The sequence below is a fragment of the Panthera pardus genome, unplaced genomic scaffold (genome assembly GCF_024362965.1).
Source record: "Panthera pardus isolate Hobbes unplaced genomic scaffold, ASM2436296v1 HiC_scaffold_24, whole genome shotgun sequence".
Classification (NCBI taxonomy): Eukaryota; Metazoa; Chordata; class Mammalia; order Carnivora; family Felidae; genus Panthera; species Panthera pardus.
Genome location: NW_026526810.1, coordinates 101,540,060 through 101,560,492, shown reverse-complemented (window position 1 = coordinate 101,560,492; position 20,433 = coordinate 101,540,060). Strand labels below are relative to the sequence as shown.

The window sequence follows — 20,433 nt, the reverse complement described above, 5'->3', positions numbered from 1 at the left end:
AGATCATGACCTGAGCTGAAATCAAGAGTCAGATGCTTAAGCGACGGAGCCACCCAGGCGCCCCAGAGCTGTGCTGTTTTTAGAGAGGTGAGAAGAGCAATCATACAGGTACGAAGGATTGGAGTAGATAGATACTTTCAAATACATTTTTTTTCTGGAAGGCTCATTAATAATCCATTACCCAAGCCATCAAATTAGACAATGAAACAATTAAGAGGCACTTTATTGGATGTACTTCACAAGGAGTTTCATTAGCACAGGGTTCTTTCAGCCAGCCAGAGCACAGTACGCATGAGGGATGCCACTCCGTGTGGTGACATTTGGCTGAGGGCTCTGATTCACACGGTGGCACTGAGGGAAAGTGTTGGAGAGCAGAGGTGCCTCAGGGACGTCACACTCCAAAGGTTAGATGTCCAGTGCCATCCCTAGTTTCCATTAGTTACACACCATGGATCTACCACTATGACTCTATCTAAATCTTCTTAAACTCCTATAAATTAATGGGTTGTGAAAACTTTTGGTTATGATTCACTGTATAAAGTAGCTCCTTGATTTATTTTAAAATTACCTCTTTCAGATTTTGAAAGCTGTGTTATTTGTTTCTAAAATTTCCTCCTTACTCCCTCTCTCTCAGGCTTCTTTTTGATTCTTTGACTATTTGAGCTCATTCTCCCATTAACTTTTGTGATAATTTTATTCTTGTGGCTGATTCCGAGCTAGAGACCACATTTACCCACTGCATTAAGTCAATCTGTGTGGTTTCTGTGATGAAGCTACCCTAGGTTGTGAATTACAGGCTATAAATAATATTATCCTTTTTGTGGTGACTGAATATGGCATTTTAGTCCAGGAACATCGTTGACCATTAGCAGATTAAGATAGATTGGCAGAACTCATGAATAGGTTATATATATTTTTTGTTTGTGAGGTTCCTGTCTCTCCTGGAAATTTGTCTTATAAGACATAAGGCTCATAAGGCTTGTTGTGAGCTTTTGCTGGTAGAATAAAGGACCCAAGAATAAGTAAATCCTGCTGTAAAGCAAACCTACCTGACCTTAGAAATTTGCTAGGGCAGGAAAGACATGAAAGGTATACTGCTGAATGCTCAGGCCTGCTGGATATAGCCTAGGCCAGACCTCAGGAAAACTTCTCCCTATCCTAAGACCAAATTTTATCACCGGTTTATCGTGTAGCAAGAAAAGTGGCAAGATTATTCAGGAGCAGGTCCTGAATGGATTTATATTTCACCCTCATCGGCTCACAAAGAAAGAAGACACACAAAATGATGTATGTATCCCTTTAAGATACAGTGACACTGCCCATTAGCAAGCATGGCCCAACCCCTGTTCTACAATTATAGAGGAGCTAGAGAGTAGTGGGGTTGGGGCTAGGGCTGGAGGAGCTTTCTTCTAACCCCACCCATAGGGAGCATTTCCAGTAATAATTCAGGCAGTGTATAGCACATTATAATTTGCAACTGCATGTGCATTATCCTTTTAAAGCCCTCACCCTCTGAGGTATATGAACATTATCATCATTTTACTGATGAGGAAACTGAGAGTCCAAGCAATTATATGATTTGCCCATGAATTATGCAGTTTGTAAATGGTGCAGTGGTCTTGTTATATCGTGATCACTCAATATTATAACGGAGACAGATAGCATCTGTGCATCTAATTTTCTTTTCAATAAGATAACAGTGCACTTGTAGTAGTCATGTATAATTACTGTAAGGGAAGCTTGGCATTCTGTCTGAGAGAGCAGCTTGAAGTTCTGAAATGTTTTTCTGTATTCCCATTATATATTCCTGGAGGATATACGCAAGAAATGTGTAAAATTATGATATAGGTATATAGTTTCAAAAGCCTGAGGATTACCATTTCTGAATCTTGGTTTCCTTCAGATTCCATTAACCATTCAAAGACTGCATTGAGCTTTAGTCATCCGGAGTCAGGCTGCTGGAAACCTTGATAAAGACACTCAACATTTACGTGTAAAATAGCCAAGCAAATAAACAAATGTGCCATATTCCTGTAGACTTTGTGGAAGCACTGATTTAGTCAGTTTGGGCAACTTCAGATGGAAATATGTCCTTTCATTGGAAGAATGGATAATACATTTCAGACATTCCTTATAGTTTGTTTTGAAATATTTTTTATTAGTTAATTGCTGAATTTTACCACTTCAAATATGTGTTCTGTCACTGGAAATATGTGGTTTAATAAACATAAAATGAAAAATGTGAGTGAAACAATATAACAAAATAGAAGACTAACTTTAAGAAAGTATTCAGAATGTAATAATCTAGGATTTTTTTTCTTCAAGTGCCTTTATTATGACAGGCAATTTTACCACTAAAAGGGCTAAATTAGTGAAGAATACATTATAGAGTTTTCTGACTTTATTTAGAAAGTTGTGGAGCGCCTGGGTGGCTCAGTTGGTTAAGCGTCCGACTTCAGCTCAGGTCATGATCTCGCGGTCCGTGGGTTCGAGCCCCACATCAGGCTCTGTGCTGACAGCTCAGAGCCTGGAGCCTGTTTCAGATTCTGTGTCTCCCTCTTTCTCTGACCCTCCCCTGTTCATGCTCTCTCTCTCTCTGTCTCAAAAATAAATAAATGTTAAAAAGTTGCTTGTTTTCATCTTTAGAATTTTCACTGAATCAGACTTGTGTTGTATTTGTTATTACGTGGTATTATCACATCAATTTCCAAGAATTTTGGAATTTTGAGTTGTCACTTATTTTTAAATCCTATTAGAGTTGATTTTTCAAAATTTTTATCTTAATTGCTTGTTATATTATAGACACTTTCTTTTTTAAATGTTTTTCTGTTGGCCAATTGCGGATATTGTGTTTTATTTTATTGAACCATAGAGCTCTGACATTTACTAACAAGAGTTAAATGGTTTTTCTTTCTTTATAAGACCATAAACATTTAGTTACCTTAATTATCTTAACTTTTTTTCTGTTTTTTAAATGTTTTCTTTCATTCTTTTTTTTAATGTTTATCTATTTATTTTGCATGTGCGTGTGCATAAGTGGGGGAGGGGCAGAAAGAAGGGGAGAGAGAGATTCCCAAGCAGGATCCCCAAGCCTGATGTAGGGCTTGATCTCATGACTGTGAGATCATGATATGAACCAAAGTCAGGAGTCAGACACTTAACTGACTGATCCACTCAGGCAACCCAATGTTGTTGTTGTTGTTGTTGTTGTTGTTGTTGTTGTTTTTCTCTATTAAGGAGTTTTTAGATTAAAAATCACAGTCAATTAAAAAAAATCTGGTTGATTTAAAAAGTTCACCCTATAAAAAATATTAACAGTATTAAACTAGTGTCTTAATTTCTGGAGGGGAAGGAGGGTGTCTTTGTGCTCTTTAATTCTAGTTTCACAGTAATGCCTTCAAGAGATTTTCACAAAATTCTCATGAGGCAGAGTTTAGTCTTTGGTGGAAGCAATGGCTTTTCAATGCTGTCTTACAGGTAGGCTCTGAGAGCTTTCTATGTGAGTCTGACATCGAGATTATGGAGTTAGAATCTGCCATTTTATTCTGAGATTCTCTTGCTTAACTTACTTTTATGATGACAATGAAAATTCTTTTTTGAAAATGTAGAATGCAGACTGGGCAGTCTTTGGTAAACCTCATCCATTTCCTTTCATTTCTTAGTTTCTAGAATTCTAGTTGCCTAGGTTAGTATTATCATGAGATGGGCCATCACTCTGTAATTTCTGGTTCTGATACGGCATTCCTATAGGATCTTCTAGTTTTTCTGGATCTTGCTATCCAACTATGCTTTTCATGTTATAAATTTTCTAGATTGATACATTCAGGGCCAGATTTCCCATGAAGATCATGAATCTTAACCTTCAGGGGCCCTCACTTGAGTGGAAGTCTTTCAAAGCTCTGTACCTAATTTTGTTTTATAATTTTATGTTATTTTTTCTTTAAAGAGGGTCCCTAAAATTGTATAAGCTTTAGTCTCTATCACACTTGGATCAGCCTCTGGCCAATATGCTAAGTCATTGAAAATGGATGAAAAACAATAACAAAGATATACATGGACCTTCAAAAAACTTATTCAAGGTATCTGGAAGTGCCACATATTCTTTCCTGGTGGACTAAATGATCTGGACAACTATGCTAACTAGTAGGACTGTGTATCTAGAACCAGATGCACAGCTAAAGATCGTGAAAGCATCAGAGTAGAGTTTTAGAGGCTTGTAGTCCTTGACTGAGTTCTATTTTGTAGATTTTCAGACTTTTGGTGAAATTCGCTTAGAAAAGTGGATAATTTCAAACATTAGGAAATTTTTGTGGCATGTAAAATCTCACTTTTTAATTTATGTTTTGTATGTTCCCCATAACCATGGCAACAGTGTGTCTTCTTCAATTTCTCACCATTATTTTCCTCCCATGAGCCATACCTGCACCTATCTTTAAATTTTAACGTTTATTCATTTTTTGAGAGACAGAGAGAGACAGAGCGTGAGTGGGGGTGGAGCAGAGACAGAGGGAGACACAGAATCTAAAGCAATCTCCAGGCTCTGAACTGACAGCACAGAACCCGATGCAGGGTTCAAACTCCGTAAGATCATGACCTGAGCCAAAGTTGGACACTTAACTGACTGAGCCCCCAGGGGCCCCCATACCTGCACCTATCTTTATTTTTTTAATTAAATATAATTTATTGTCAGATTGGTTTCCATACAAAACCCAGTGCTCATCCCAACAGGTGCCCTCCTCAATGCACATCACCCACTTTCCCCTCTCCCCCACCTCCCATCAACCCTCAGTTTGTTCTCAGTACCTAAGAGTCTCTTATGGTTTGCCTCCCTCCCTCTCTGTAACTTTTTTTTCCCCTTTCCCTCCCCCCTGGTCTTCTGTTAAGTTTCTCAGGATCCACATATGAGTAAAAACATATGGTATCTGTCTTTCTCTGCCTGACTTATTTCACTTAGCATAATACCTTCCAGTTCCATCCATGTTGCTACAAATGACCAGATTTCATTCTTTCTCATTGCCAAGTAGTATTCCATTGTATATACAAGCCACATCTTTATCCATTTGTCAGTTGGTGGACATTTAGGCTCTTTCCATAATTTGGCTATTGTTGAAAGTGCTGCTATAAACATTGGGGTACATGTGCCCCTATGCATCAGCACTCCTGTATCCCTTGGGTAAATTCCTAGCAGTGCTATTGCTGGGTCATAGGGTAGATCTATTTTTAGTTTTTTGAGGAACCTCCACGCTTCTCCAGAGTGGCTTTACCAGTTTGCATTCCCACCAACATTGCAAGAGGGTTCCCGTTTCTCCACATCCTTGCCAGCATCTATGGTCTCCTGATTTGTTCATTTTATCCACTCTGACCAGCATGAGGTGGTATCTCAGTGTGGTTTTGATTTGGATTTCCCCAATGAGGAGTGATGTTGAGCATCTTTTCATGTGTCTGTTGACCATCTGGATGTTTTCTTTAGAAAAGTGTCTATTCATGTCTTCTGCCCATTTCTTCACTGGATTATTTGTTTTTTGGGTGTGGAGTTTGGTGAGTTCTTTATAGATTTTGGATACTAACCCTTTGTCTGTTATGTCATTTGCAAATATCTTTTCCCATTCCATCAGTTGCCTTTTAGTTTTGTTGATTGTTTCCTTTGCAGTGCAAAAGGTTTTTATCTTGATGAGGTCCCAACAGTTCATTTTTGCTTTTAATTCCCTTGCCTTTGGAGATGTGTTGAGTAAGAAATTGCTGTGCTGAGGTCAAAGGGTTTTTTTCCTGCTTTCTCCTCTAGGGTTTTGATGATTTCCTGTCTCACATTCAGGTCCTTCATCCATTTAGAGTTTTATTTTTGTGTATGGTGTAAGAAAGTGTCTAGTTTAATTCTTCTGCATGTTGCCGTCCAGTTCGCTGAGCACCATTTGTTAAAGAGACTGTCTTTTTTCCATTGGATATTCTTTCCTGCTTTGTCAAAGATTAGTTGGCCATACATTTGTGGGTCCAATTCTGGGTTCTCTATTCTATTCCATTGGTCTATGTGTCTGTTTTTGTGCCAATACCATACTGTCTTGATGATTATAGCTTTGTAGTAGAGGCTAAAGTCTGGGATTGTGATGCCTCCCGCTTTGGTTTTCTTCTTCAATATTACTTTGGCTATTCGGGGTCTTTTTGTGGTTCCATAAAAATTTTAGGATTGTTTGTTCTATCTTTGAGAAGAATGCTGGTGCAATTTTGATTGGGATTGCATTGAATGTGTAGATTGCTTTGGGTAGTATTGACATTTTAACAATATTTATTCTTCCAATCCATGAGCAAGGAATGTTTTTCCATTTCTTTGTTTCTTCTTCAGTTTCCTTCATAAGCTTTCTATAGTTTTCAGCATACAGATCTTTTACATCTTTGGTTAGGTTTATGCCTAGGTATTTTATGATTCTTGGTGCAATTGTGAATAGGATCAGTTTCTTTATTTCTCTTTCTGTTGCTTCATTATTGGTATATAAAAATGCAACTAATTTCTGTACATTAATTTTGTATCCTGAGACTTTGCTGAAGTCATGTAACAGTTCTAGCAGACTTTTGGTGGAGTCTGTCAGGTTTTCCATGTAGAGTATCATGTCGTCTGTGAAAAGTGTAAGTTTGACTTCATCTTTGCCAATTTTAATGCCTTTAATTTCATTTTGTTGTTTGATTGCTGATGCTAGGACTTCCAACACTATGTTAAACAACAGCAGTGAAAGTGGACATTCCTGTCGTGTTCCTGATCTCAAGGGGAAAGCTCTCAGTTTCTCCCCATTGAGAATGATATTAGCTGTGTGCTTTTCATAAATGGCTTTTACGATGTTTAAGTATGTTCCGTCTATCCCAACTTTCTTGAAGGTTTTTATTAAGACAGGATGCTGTATTTTGTCAAATGTGTTTTCTGCATCTATTGACAGGATCATACGGTTCTTATCTTTTCTTTTATTAATGTGATGTATCACATTGATTGATTTGTGAATATCGAATCCACCCTGCAGCCCAGGAATGAATCCCACTTGATCATAGTGAATAATTCTTTTTATATGCTGATGAATTTGATTTGCTAGTATCGTGTTGAGAATTTTTACATCCATATTCATCAGGGACATTGGCCTGTAGTTTTCTTTTTTTGCTGGGTCTCTGTCCGGTTTGGGTATCAAAGTAATGCTGGCTCCATAGAATGCGTCTGGAAGGTTTCCTTCCCTTTCTATTTTTTGGAACAGCTTGAGAAGGATAGATATTAACTCTGTTTTAAATGTCTGGTAGAATTCCCCAGGGAAGCCATCTGGTCCTGGACTCTTATTTTTAATAACTGATTCAATTTCTTCACTAGTTATGGGTGTGTTCAAATTTTCTATTTCTTACTGTTTGAGTTTTGGTAGTGTGTGGGTGTTTAGGAATTTGTCCATTTCTTCCAGGTTGTCCAGTTTGTTGGCATATAATTTTTCATAGTATTCTCTGATAATTGCCTGTATTTCTGAGGGATTGGTTGTAATAATTCCATTTTTATTCGTGATTTTATCTATTTAGGTCCTCTCTCTTTCCTTTTTGAGAAGCCTGGTTAGTGGTTTATCAATTTTGTTTATTTTTTCAAAAAACCAACTCTTGGTTTCATTTATCTGTTTTACTGGTGTTTTTTTTTTTTTTTTGGATTCTATATTTATTTCTGCTCTATTCTTTATTATTTCTCTTCTTCTGCTGGGTTTGGGGTATCTTTGCTGTTCTGTTTCTAGTTCCTTTAGGTGTGCTGTTAGATTTTATATTTGGGATTTTTCTTGTTTCTTGAGATGGGCCTGGATTGCAATGTATTTTCCTCTTAGGACATCCCAAAGGGTTTGCTGCATCCCAAAGGGTTTAGGTTGTTGTATGTTCATTTTCATTTGTTTCCATATATTTTTAAATTTCTTCTCTAATTGTCTGGTTGACCCATTCATTCTTTAGCAGGATGTTCTTTAACCTCCATGCTTTCCTGTGGTTGATTTCAAGTTTCATAGCATTGTGATCTGAAAATGTGCATGGTATGATCTCAATTCTTTTATATTTATTGAGGGCTGTTTTGTGATCCTGTATGTGATCTATCTTGGAGAATGTTACATGTGTATTTGAGAAGAAAGTATACTCTCTTGCTTTGGGATGCATAATTCTAAATATATCTGTCAAGTCCATCTGGTCCAATGTATTGTTCAGGGCCATTGTTTCTTTACTGATTCTGTCTAGATGATCTATCCAGTTGTTGTAAGTGGAGTATTAAAGTGCCCTACAATTACCACATTCTTATCAGTAACGTTGCTTATGTTTGTGATTGTTTTATATATTTGAGTGCTTTCAAATTCAATGCATAGACATTTATAATTGTTAGCTCTTCCTGATGGATAGACCCTGTAATTATTATATAATTCCCTTTTTTATCTCTTGTTACAGCCTTTAATTTAAAGCCTAATTTGTCTGATATAAGTATGGCTACTCTAGCTTTCTTTTTACTTGCAGTAACATGATAGGTAGTTCTCCATCTCCTCACTTTCAATCTGAAGGTGTCCTCAGGTCTAAAATGAGTCTCTTGTAGACAGCAAATAGATGAATCTTGTTTTTTGTTTTTTTTTTTTTGTTTTTGTTTTTGTTTTTGTTTTTGTCTTTGTTTTTTTTTTTTTTTTCCATTCTGATAACCTATGTCTTTTGGTTGGAGCATTTAGTCCATTTACATTCAGTGTTATTGTCAAAAGATATGGGTTTAGAGTCATTGTGTTATCTGTAGGTTTCATGCTTGTAGTGATGTCTCTGATACTTTGTGGTCCTTGCAACATTTCACTCACAGAGTCCCCCTTAGGATCTCTTGTAGGGTTGGTTTAGTGGTGATGAATTCCTTCAGTTTTTGTTTGTTTGGGAAAACCTTTATCTCTCCTTCTATTCTGAATGACAGACTTGCTGGATAAAGGATTCTTGGCTGCATATTTTTTCTGCTAATCATATTGAAGATTTCCTGCCATTCCTTTCTGGCCTGCCAAGTTTCAGTACTTAGGTCTGCTACTATCCTTATGTTTCTACCTTTGTATTAGTTAAGGCCCATTTATCCCTAGCTACTTTCAGAATTCCTCTTTATCCTTGTATTTTGCCAGTTTCACTATGATATGTTGTGCAGAAGATCAATTCAAATTATGTCTGAAAGGGGTTCTCTGTGCCTCTTGGATTTCAATGCCTGTTTACTTCCCCAGATCGGGGAAGTTCTCAGCTATGATTTGTTCAACTACACCTTCAGCCCCTTTCTCTCTCTCTTCTGGAATTCCTATGATATGGATACTGTTCCGTTTGCATCACTTAGTTCTCTAATTTTCCCCTTCTAATCCTGGATTTTTGTATCTCTCTTTTTCTCAGCTTCCTCTTTTTCCATAATTTTATCCTTTAATTTACCTATTCACCTCTCTGCCTCTTCAATTCATGCTGTGACCCCCTCCATTTTATTTTGCACCTCATTTATAGCATTTTTTTTTTAGCTCCTCATGACTATTTCTTAGTCCCTTGATCTCTGTAGCAATAGATTTTCTGCTGTCCTCTATGCTTTTTTCAAGCCCGGCGATTAATTTTATGACTATTATTCTAAATTCTCGTTCCATTATATTGCTTAAATCTGTTTTGATCAATTCTTTAGCTGTCACTTCTTCTTGGAATTTCTTTTGAGGAGAATTCTTCTGTTTCATCATTTTGGTTAGTTTTCTGTCCCTTAAGAGTTTTAAAAGTTTGTTGTGTGCTCTGCACCTGCGAGCACTGCTATATCAAAGGAGGGTCATACACCGTCCAGGGCCTGGCCCTTCAGGAGGTGGTTTTTGGAGAGTGTTACTTGCTCGCTGTTGTTGTGACTTTGGTTATTTTATTTCCCTACTCGTAGTGATGTTTTGGACCCTCCACCAGATGTGCTTTGATTTGTTCCTTGGAATAGCCCTGTAAAAGAAAACAGATAGACAAACAGGAAACAAAAGCATGCAAACACACAAACATAAAACAAATAAACAAAAATAAAAAAAAGCAAAAAACTAAAAACAATCAAAAGCAAAAAACCAGAAACTCCGGCCACAAGTAAAGAACAGGGTGGAAGCGGTGCTGATGGAAGAACACATACAAAGAGAGAAATGGCGGGGGGGGGGGGGGGGGGGGAGGAAGGAAAAATAAACATTGACCAGGCAGAGAGGCTAAAAGGCTTAATCCTGAGAGAGAGAAAGGAAAATGAGGAAGGAGGCGGGGGAAAAGAAATGAAGATAGAGTTATCCAGACAGAGAAACTATATGGCTTCATTATTCCAGAGAGAGAAAGGAAAGTAAAGAAGGAGGTGTAGAGCATGTATCAAGAGAATGGATGAAATATGTCTGTTTAGACAAACCAATAACCAGAGTAACCAGCCTAGAGGAGGGAAGAGATAAGGAGGAGAAATGGGGGGGGGGGGGGGGGTAGACTATATCTATATATCCAGAGTTGACCTAGAATTAATCCAGGCAATGCTGCAGCGCTCCTCTAGAGGAGCTGTCCGTCTGATTAAACAGGGTCCCTCTGGCTCCAGTGGATACTCAGTTACCCAGTGCTGAGGGGCGTGGTTTGGTGTAGGCTGGTCCCGCCTCACTGAGGGGCGTGGTTTGGTGTAGGCTGGTCCCGCCTCCACGGTGGGCCCCTGCAGACCCATCCCTGAGGCCCCGCCCTGGTGGTGGCGGTGGAGGGAAAATGGCGGTGGTCCCCTATTCTCTTCTCCACAGACCCGCTGGACTCCACTTGAGTCGTCCTCACTGTGCCGCGGGTACAGACGGCGCGGTCCTTCTCGCTCTGCCAACTCCCCTGACCCTGCGCTTGGCTAGGATTCAAAGACCGGCTCCACGCACTCTGGCGCTGGGGAAACGCCTCTCAGCGTGGCGGAAGTGTGGCCCTGGCTCCTTTTGTCTGTGCCACCGCGCTTCAGGGAGGACCGCCTCTTCCTCTGCAGACTGTGCCACCGACCCCCTGGGGTGGCGGATGCAGGCCAGCTTTGTCTTTTCCCACAGCACTCCAGGAAGGGGTTGCTCTTTCCTGCTGTGGACTGCGCGCTCGAGGCCACTGAGCCTGGGGGTGGCAGCCGCAGGCAGACTTTGTCCTACGGCGCCGCCCTCCAGGGAGGGGACTGCTTTCTCCTACGGCAGACAGTGCCCCTGATCTACCACCAGCCCAGGGCTGGCTCCCCTCCTCCCCAGGTGCGTGAACAGGGAGCCGGCCCCAGTCTGAAGAAATCCCTGCAGTTAGAGATGGGCTCCCTCTCGGTCCCAGTCCGAGGTTTTTCTCTTGTCCAGATACAGTTCTGAACTTCCCAAGCCGCTCTTTCTCTTCGTCTCTGCAGAAGGGGACTCACCCCCCCAGCCCCCCCCTTCCCCCCCCCCCCCGCCCCCCCCTCCCCCCCCTTCGTGCCTACGCGGCCGTTTTATCTCCCCCAGTTAGCAATCGCCTACCTATGGTCTGTCAAGTTGTGCTGGCTTCTTCCTGGTAGATTCAGTCTCTTTTCCTCCCAGACTCTTGGGGTTCAAAGTCCTTTGGCTTCAGCACTTCTTTGTTTTAGAGACGTGGGAAGTATGGATCCCCCTACTTCTCGGCCATGTCGGCCCCCTCCTGCCTGCACCTGTCTTAACTGATGAGAAGAACTGATGAGAATGCTCGTGCATTATATTGTCACACGGAGTCTTCACGTTTCCTTGTTGTGTGGGAGGATAAAAAAGACCATGCAAGTTGAAACTGGGTGATACGATCTTAAGACTCAGGGGAAAAATTTGTGATTATTCTGTGACCTTTAACAACGTCTGTCAAAACATTAAAAACTCTCTTACTGTTGATCATAAATGGAGGGAAATGCAAATAATAGTAAAACTAATATTTAGCACACTGATTTAGAATGTAAGAAACACTGAGAATTAAAGTGTTTCATTTCTTTGTAAAAAACGATCACAAGTCACTTGAATAATACTTACCTTCTCGTAATATAGCATGACATGAAGAGAGCTTTTTTTTTTCTCTCTCTTAGTAAAGGCTCATGCTCCTTTGTAAATCTGTATCAGCCTCGACTATTTTATCCTTATACTCTCACTGTTGTGCACTCTCTCCTAGACCTCTTTTAATGTGATTTTTTTTTTTTTTTTTTTTTTTTTTTACTGGCATCACTTCCTCTGGGAAGCTTTGATCCTTTGTGTCACAACCACTGTCCTGACTTATGTTGATAAGTTCTCCCTCCCTCAATTCCTCTGTTTGCATATCTAGAGTCTCTCTCCATTTTTTTTAAAGTTTATTTATTTTGAGAGAGAGAGAGCAAGCATCAGTTGGGGAGGGGCAGAGAGAGGAGGAGAGAGAGAATCCCAAGCAGGCTCCATGCTGTTAGTGCAGGGCCTAATTGCAGGGCTTGATGTCACGTGCTGTGAGATCATGACCTGAGCTGAAATCAAGAGTCAGATACTTAACTGACTGAGCCACCCAGGTGCCCTAGAATCTCTCAAGTGACAGCAGTGTCAACATTCCCACAGCTGTGTTTCATCTATACCTTCATGTGTGTTCAATTTGAATGTCACTTCCAGCATTATCATTTGCTGGTCAATCTGTAATAGCTAATTCCTGCTTTTGATGATCCATATTTGTAAAATGTCATGTGGGTTCATTGCTGAGAACCAAGGAGGCAACACAACTACATGCTTTGTGGGCACGAACTTAATAACAAATGCACCATGACCAATATTGAGGGGCTTGGAAAGAAGTAATGGGATTGGTTACTGATTATGATGTGTATCTTTCATTTACCAGTCATTTGTAGGCTGGGGAGCTAGCAGAAAAGTTTATATTTTATGCAGATGTTTACAGTTATTATAGTATGATAACTGAAATTTGAACCATGCTGTTGGATTTATTTAACTCAACTGTAGTAACTGAAATTTGTGCCTATAGAAACTATGTAAATTGATAACTCTCTTTCTCTCTCTCTGTACGTTTGAAATAACTTCTGAACCTAGCTGTTAGCAAGAAGTTTAAGTCATGATTAAAACATTGTTTCAGTAATTTATTTCCTCTTGTGAGAGCAACATTTTATTTTGTAACTAAATGTGAATACTTAACCCAAAAAGACAGCTATGTAATTTTATATAGCATTTGAAAAGCAAAAAAAACCCAAAAAAACAAAAAACAAAAACAAAAACAAAAACAAAAACAAAACCAAAAAAACCCAAAACTGAAATGGATTGTTTTTTCCAGTTTTATGTATGGAGAATTGACTGACAAGAAGACCATTGAGAAAGTGAGGCAGACTTTTGACAACTACGAGTCAAATTGCTTTGAAGTTCTTCTGTACAAGAAAAACAGTATGTATCTAAATTATCAATAAGATGTGTCAACTCTGTTGAACGTTATGTTTTGGTTACTGGTAATTGAGCTGTAGTGTAGGGAGAATATAAAACTTTGTTTCTTTTCTTGGCAAAGGCAGGGGGTGCTGATAAAATTAGATAGCAAAACTAATAAATGATTCTACCTATGAAAAGCAACCTTTTGAGGAATAACAGAAAAATACGGTGCATTAATGTGATTTTGTGTGTGTGTGTGTGTGTGTGTGTGTGTCAGATGGCAAAATGTTTTATAATATTTATGGTAAAGATCCTGTAGTTATATGACAGCAACTAAAGATGACAGACAAATTCATTCATTTCTTCTTATGGTTAAAGGAAAAGGTGATTAGTATCACAGTATGTGTGATTACTTTTCTACATGTGCATCAATGACGTGTGATATCTCTTTGAGGTCAGTCTTTACCAATATGGCCTTTTGCTAGACTCTGACTCTTTTGTGTGGAAGGCTTACAAAAGTATTCATTACTTTCAGAATAGGCCATTCCCAGCTGGTAAATTTGTGTTGGTTATGGTGAGGTCTTCTCTGGGACAGAATTTGTGACTGAGAAATTGTGCATTGTATAATAAATTATATTATAAACATGAGACCCCATGATCTGGACTCTTTCAGAGTTTGAGGGAAAAGCCAGCCAAACAACAACCAACTAGTATACTCCACAACCAAGTTTTCTTTTTTTCTTTCTTTTCTTTCTTTCTTTCATGTTTATTCATTTTTGAGAGAGAAAGAGAGTGAGCAGAGAGAAGTAGAGAGAGCAGGAGACACAGAATCCAAAGCCGGCTCCAGGCTCTGAGCTGTCAGCACAGAGCCCAACATGGGCCTTCAACTCACAAACTGCGAGATCATGACCTGAGTTGAAGTCAGATGCTTAACTGACTGAGCCACCCAGGCGCCCCACCAACTTTCCTTTCTAATTTGTTTTCTTTGAGTAGTCTGGTTACTTTTATTTCTTTTTCCCAAATTGATCTTTTTTTTTTTTAAGTGAATAGTCACTTCATACAATGCTTCAATTTATTTAGTGTTAATGATAAATGATAGCAAAGCCAATTGTTACCTTAGTGGAAACTGATGGTCACTAAATCCTTCCCCAGTTTGGGAAGCATTTTAGCTTCAACAGGAAATACTTGTTCCATGTTCAGAGTGGGTTGGAGTGTTTGCAGCATAGTTCATTCTCTCCATCTTGCCTCAAACATTTATTCACTATAAGTTATTTAGAATTGAACTTAGGGGGCGCCTGGGTGGCTCAGTCGGTTAAGTGGCTGACTTCGGCTCAGGTCATGATCTCGCGGTCCGTGAGTTCGAGCCCCGCGTCGGGCTCTGTGCTGACAGCTCGGAGCCTGGAGCCTGTTTCAGATTCTGTGTCTCCCTCTCTCTGACCCTCCCCCGTTCATGCTCTGTCTCTCTCTGTCTCAAAAATAAATAAACGTTAAAAAAATTAAAAAAAAAAAGAATTGAACTTAGTTTTCTCTTTTTATTAATGGGTCATCAAAGGGATAACAACAACCACGGGCATTGCTTTAAGATTAGTGTGCTTGGTAATGGGAATGTTGGTTTTTAATGGTTTTACCCATGGAATGTCTTATCATTTTATCTTTCATTTTAGAATCAAGGCCAGAGAGGTATTTCTCTTTAGTCATAGCCAAATGTCTGTTGGCTTGTCACCTAGAAAACAATCCATTCTGAATGATCTGCTCTGTCATCTACCAGAGAAAAGTCAAGCTCGAGGTGTTTTCTGGGTCTTTTTCACCGGGTCCTTATCTGTGTTGATAATTTGTAGTAGACCCATATGCCCCCTGCAATCATTTTCATATAGGGTTGTTTTCCTTTCAATGACTTAGATATATGCCCCAAGTTTAGCAAGTAACTCAAGGGTACTCCATATTACTAAAATCATTTCACTCTGACACTAAGAAGAGTAAACAAATCTTTGCCTGATTTTAAAGCATGAACGCCAAGTTCATAGTTTCTGAGTTTCTCAAAAATACCTTTGTGGAGATTCTGTTTTCCTTATATCCTTTAAATCATGTTAGAAACAACTTGAATTTTACATTCCCAAACGTTTCCTTCCAAGGTAGTATTTTGCTTTCTTTTAATGGTTTGAAATTCTTTGATCTTCATTGAGTTTTTTTTTTTTCTTTAATATGAAGGATAGGTATCATTTATGTATTTGAATAGAGTTCTCTTACACTTAAAGCAACTTTTAAAAAATCTTGCAAATTGTTACCTGAAGGACTGTGACCATCAACTGAAAAAAGTATGTTCTTGTAATTTAAAAAATGTTAGATAGCAAAATTCACATGTCTGTGGATAAATGTTTTGGGAATGCCTGAATGCCAAGTCTTCCCAATACTTCCATTAAGTAATTAGGTTAAACAGCATTTTGCAAATGAGGGGATTGAGGTATCTGATTTAACATGTGTCATCACTGACATTTCAGTTTATAGGCTCTATTTTTAAAGCCCATTGCTCTGATCAGCAGGGGGCTGCTTCTACTGTTGAGAAGAAAACAGTAGCTCTGGGATGATGATTTAAAGGGGTCTGTCTGCACCAAGGCAGACCTGTGATAGCCTGGGCTACTCCAGATAATCAGTGCCAAGGCACTGCCCTGAGTTTCCATCTACAACTGTCCTCTCTGTCTAACCCTCTTAGACTTCCTGCTCCCTTGAACCCCAAAACCAGAATATGGATATTTCACCAGCCACTCAGCAAATCTTCTGTCTACTTGGGCAGTCTGACCCTGTAGCTCAACTTGACAAAGAAAAAAATCTGCCTTCATATCTGAAAGCAATTTTAAAAACAGCCCTGACTCTATGCTAAAATTTGAAGAGTTGCTGTTTTTATAGGAAGATGGGAAATGTAACATCATCTCTTTCTGTTCAAATTTTTAACAGACCTTGGAAAATGACTTATTTTTAATGCCCTTTTCTCTCTGTTTATAACCCTGCTGTCTCAAGTTGACTGTGTTGGAACAGCCATAGGCCATGTATCTGTGAGCATGTGTGTCTGGTGATTTGTAAAACTGCGTACATCACTCACAGTTGTTGGGTACACAGTGTAGAATAAGAAGCAGAAAATAAAGAACAAGCCTGTCTGGGAGATGGTGTGATGGCTTTTGAGATCCCTGTGTCACCCGGTGATCATTTTGGAAAGGGCCATGTTTTTCAATAGGCCCCAGGTTGCAAGGACCCGAACTGAATATTCCATAAAAATTTCCTCTAATTCTCTGATTTCTTGAACCCGGTAGTTAAGCTGTCTCTTCTTGTCTAGATGACAAATTCCCCTTTGCGGTGACATTATTATGTGACTTTTTTTGGCCAAAGGTATGAAGGTTTTTCCTATTTGGTTTTCATTGCAAGCCACTAATAGGCTATCAACTCTCACGTAGAGACTATTAATAGCTGCATATTTCACTCCCCAAATCCCAAAGCTAACAAAAGCCTCTATGTCTTTAAGATAGGAAATTTGGAGAGGCTTTGCTGCACGATGGCTTGGAAAGAATATGATGCAAACTGTGTCTTTGATTTTGATGGAACATTCCTTCAGTGTTTTATCGCTTAATGGATAATTACTCCTTTGAAGGCATTTCTTGTGTCTTCAAATATTTATTATTTGAACTAATGCCAGTTCCTGGTTTGTCCAAATCCTAAGCCTTAAGTGCTCTGAAACTCTTTGCTTCGTGGAGGTTGCAGGAGCCACTGTTTAAAGAACATAGCAGCAGAGTCAAGCCTCATTCTTTGAGTGAAGGAGATAGGAAGCAGTGGCTCATAAAGACACCTGAAGAATCTCAAGGGTTGGGGACACTTTTTTTTTTTTTTTTAAGATTGCCTTACAAGCTTCAGGTAGAGCTCTGTGTACAACGGGCATCAAGTATTTCTGACATCCTCTTTCTCTGATGTAGGGGTGCTGTCAAAGGCATAGAGCCATCGTATAACTCTGACTGATGAGAGAAGCTTGAGATAGGAATAGTGTTTCAAATGTTCCTCCGAGAGGACTGCTTATCAGAGCATCAGGGATTGCTGTTGAAGTCAATTGGAAACACTTCTCAAAGTGACAAGGAGAAGCATGGAGGAGTGGTCATGCATGGGGAAACTATGAAAAGGAATTTGGTGAGCGAAGCAGGGGTGTAGGGACCCAGACCTCAAGGGAATGCTGGTGTTACTTAAGTGGTGAGACTGCCATTGGGCTCCTGCATTGTGAAATGACACCCTCTGCTCTCCTTTCAAATTCTGGTATTTTGGGTTGAAAAATGTTTATTAATATTTGAGCAACTGGTAGTTGCTTGATTTGGAAAGCAATGAAAATATTGTTGTTTTGGTGCTGGTTCCTGGCACAGCAGTTGGCAGCTGAAGGCAGAGGGAAGGCAGGAGACCAAACCACTGCTGTGGATCTGTCACACTCTATTGTCCTTTCTCTCTCTTACAGGAACCCCTGTTTGGTTTTATATGCAAATTGCACCAATAAGAAATGAACATGAAAAGGTGGTATTGTTCCTATGTACTTTCAAGGATATTACATTGTTCAAACAGCCAATAGAGGATGATTCAACAAAAGGTAATTTCCAAAGGGATGGCCACACTTAAGAATTAGGCCATCAATTATTTATATTGTTATTATTATTATTGTTTAGAAAAATACATTGGTTGAACTGGAAAACACAATTTTACTATTAGTACTTCTTTTGCTTTACGTTCATGCAAGCAATTATACAAAATCAGTTTTATCCAGTCATATCATTTGAATGGAAATAGCACGGCTATCCAAAGTTGAAATGAGAATTTGTTAACTTGAATTATAATAAGAGGAATTTAGATAAGATATAAGGAAGAAATTTCACAGGTCATTATTAATTTAGAATCAATATAATGGGAGTTTCAACAACTTCTACCAGGATGAGCTTTAGAAACACAAAATTTAACAACCTGTGAGATGGTTTAGGTGAAGTCCTTTTACAGCACAGTTGATCGGTTGATTGAATTTGGTTGAACTAATAAGTGATTGATTAGCTGATTTTTTTCAGGTTACTTTTCACCCTTTACCCATTCAGCTGTTGCAGATGGTCTTGGGTAGATGCTGTTAGCTTATGTGAAGAATAATTTTGTTATCAAGTGAGTGGCTGGCAAAATACAAACATCCTGACAATAGTCATACTGACTATAATATTCAGGGGGATGGCTATAGAAATCAGTAGTCAGTGGTGTGCATGTATCCCCCTTTCTAGGTAATATATTCTCATTTTATTCCCTCCAATTATGTTTAAATTAAAAACTGGTGTCATATAAATGAAGAATTTCAAATACTCTTAGAAGATTTTATGAAATGTTATTTTTAATAATCCCTCCAGAGACTAAAAATGAGATCTTCCTCTTTGTATTTGGCAAACATTGTCTTCCTTTTCTTACCTCTCAAAAAAAAAAAAAAAACTGGTACAGAAATTTAATCTTTCCATCCGTAATCCTAATTATAGAAAAATTTTGTAGTTTTATTCCTTGCATATGGATTCACATATATTATGTTATACGTGGTCGGTTTCTGGTTGGTATCAAATTGCAAGAGGAAAATTTTACAATGTGCAAACCATTTAAAGTATAACATAGGACAATTTATGTGCAAATGTTTCTGAAAATGTGTATATCAAATCATCTTCTGGACTATTGAATATTCACTTTTGGACTCATACTACCTATTCCTTTACTTTTACTCAGAGACTCAGTGTCTAAGAGGTTTAGGATAAATTTAAACATTATTTTTAAAAATAGAATAGTCTTCTAATAGTATTTAGGTTTAATGCTTATTTGTTTTAAAATTCGAAGGTGCTCCATCCAATAGCGATAGAATATGTGTTCTCAAGCTTACATGGAACATTCACTGGATAGATCACATTCTGGCCATAAAACACACCTTGACAAATTTAAAAGAATAGAAAGCTTAAAAAAGGCAGTTTCTTAGACCACAATGGAATTAAGCCAGAAATCCATAACAGAGAGAGCTAAGAAATCTTCAAATATTTGGAAATTAATACATTTGTAAATAGCCCATGGGTCAACAAAGAAGGCTTAAAGTAAGCTAGAAAAATATTTTGACTAAATGAAAATGAAAATACAACTTATCAAATTTATGGGATGCAGCAAAAGTAGTGGTTAGAAGGAAATGTATGTGACATTAAATGCATATATTAGAAAAGAAGAAAGACGTAAAATTAATAACCTAAGCTTCCACCTTGGGGAGACAAAAAAGAGCAATTTAAACCAAAGCAAACTGAAGACAAGAAATAAGGAACCTTGGAGCAGAAATCAATGAAGTAGAAAATAGGAAAACAGAGGAAATCACCACAACTCAAAGCTGGTTCTTTGAAAAGATCATCAAAGTTAATAAACCTCTAGCCAGGCTAAGTGAGAACAAAGGGAGAAGATGCAGGTGACCAGTATCAGAAATTAAAGAAGGGCCATCACAACTCATCCGAAGGACATTAAAGCATTACAAAAGAATACTTTGATCAACTGTGTAGCCACTGAATTGATACTTTAGGGGAAATGGACCATGTCTTTGAAAAACAAACTGCCAGAACTCACACTGGGAGAAACAGCTAACCTAAATCATTCTATATCTATTAAATAAATTTAATCAATAGTTAATAAACTGACAAAACAAAGGATGTTTTTGTTTTTTATCTTTTGTTTTTGGCAAATCTACAGTCTTTTCTAGAAAATGGAAGCAGAGAGAGCTCCCCTAACTCATTCCGTGAGGCCAGCACTACCCTCATACCAGAGCCAGAAAAAGACACTGCGAGAACAGAACATTACAGACCAATATTTCTCATGAATATAGATATAAAAACCCTCAATAAAAATTGAACCCACATGACAACCAAGTGGGATCTATTCCACATATGCAAAGCTGGTTCGACATGAAAAAAAATCAATCCCTGTAATCTTCGCTTCAACAGGCTGAAAAAGAAAGATTATACCATCATATCATTCAACACAGAACAAACATGACAAAACCCAGCACCCATTCATGGTAAAAACTCTTAGTAAAGTAGGAATAGAG

At 38.5% G+C, this 20,433-nt stretch overlaps 1 protein-coding gene across 1 annotated transcript in view; it reads left to right on the top strand.

The window, feature by feature from the left end:
• Positions 1–20,433, top strand: part of KCNH5 (potassium voltage-gated channel subfamily H member 5) — a 294,649-nt gene that overhangs the window by 35,344 nt on the left and 238,872 nt on the right. Inside the window, exons 3-4 of the mRNA XM_019451600.2 lie at positions 13,240–13,346; positions 17,809–17,937. Of these exons, the coding sequence (XP_019307145.1) occupies positions 13,240–13,346; positions 17,809–17,937 (236 nt within the window). The remainder of the gene's footprint in view (positions 1–13,239; positions 13,347–17,808; positions 17,938–20,433) is intronic.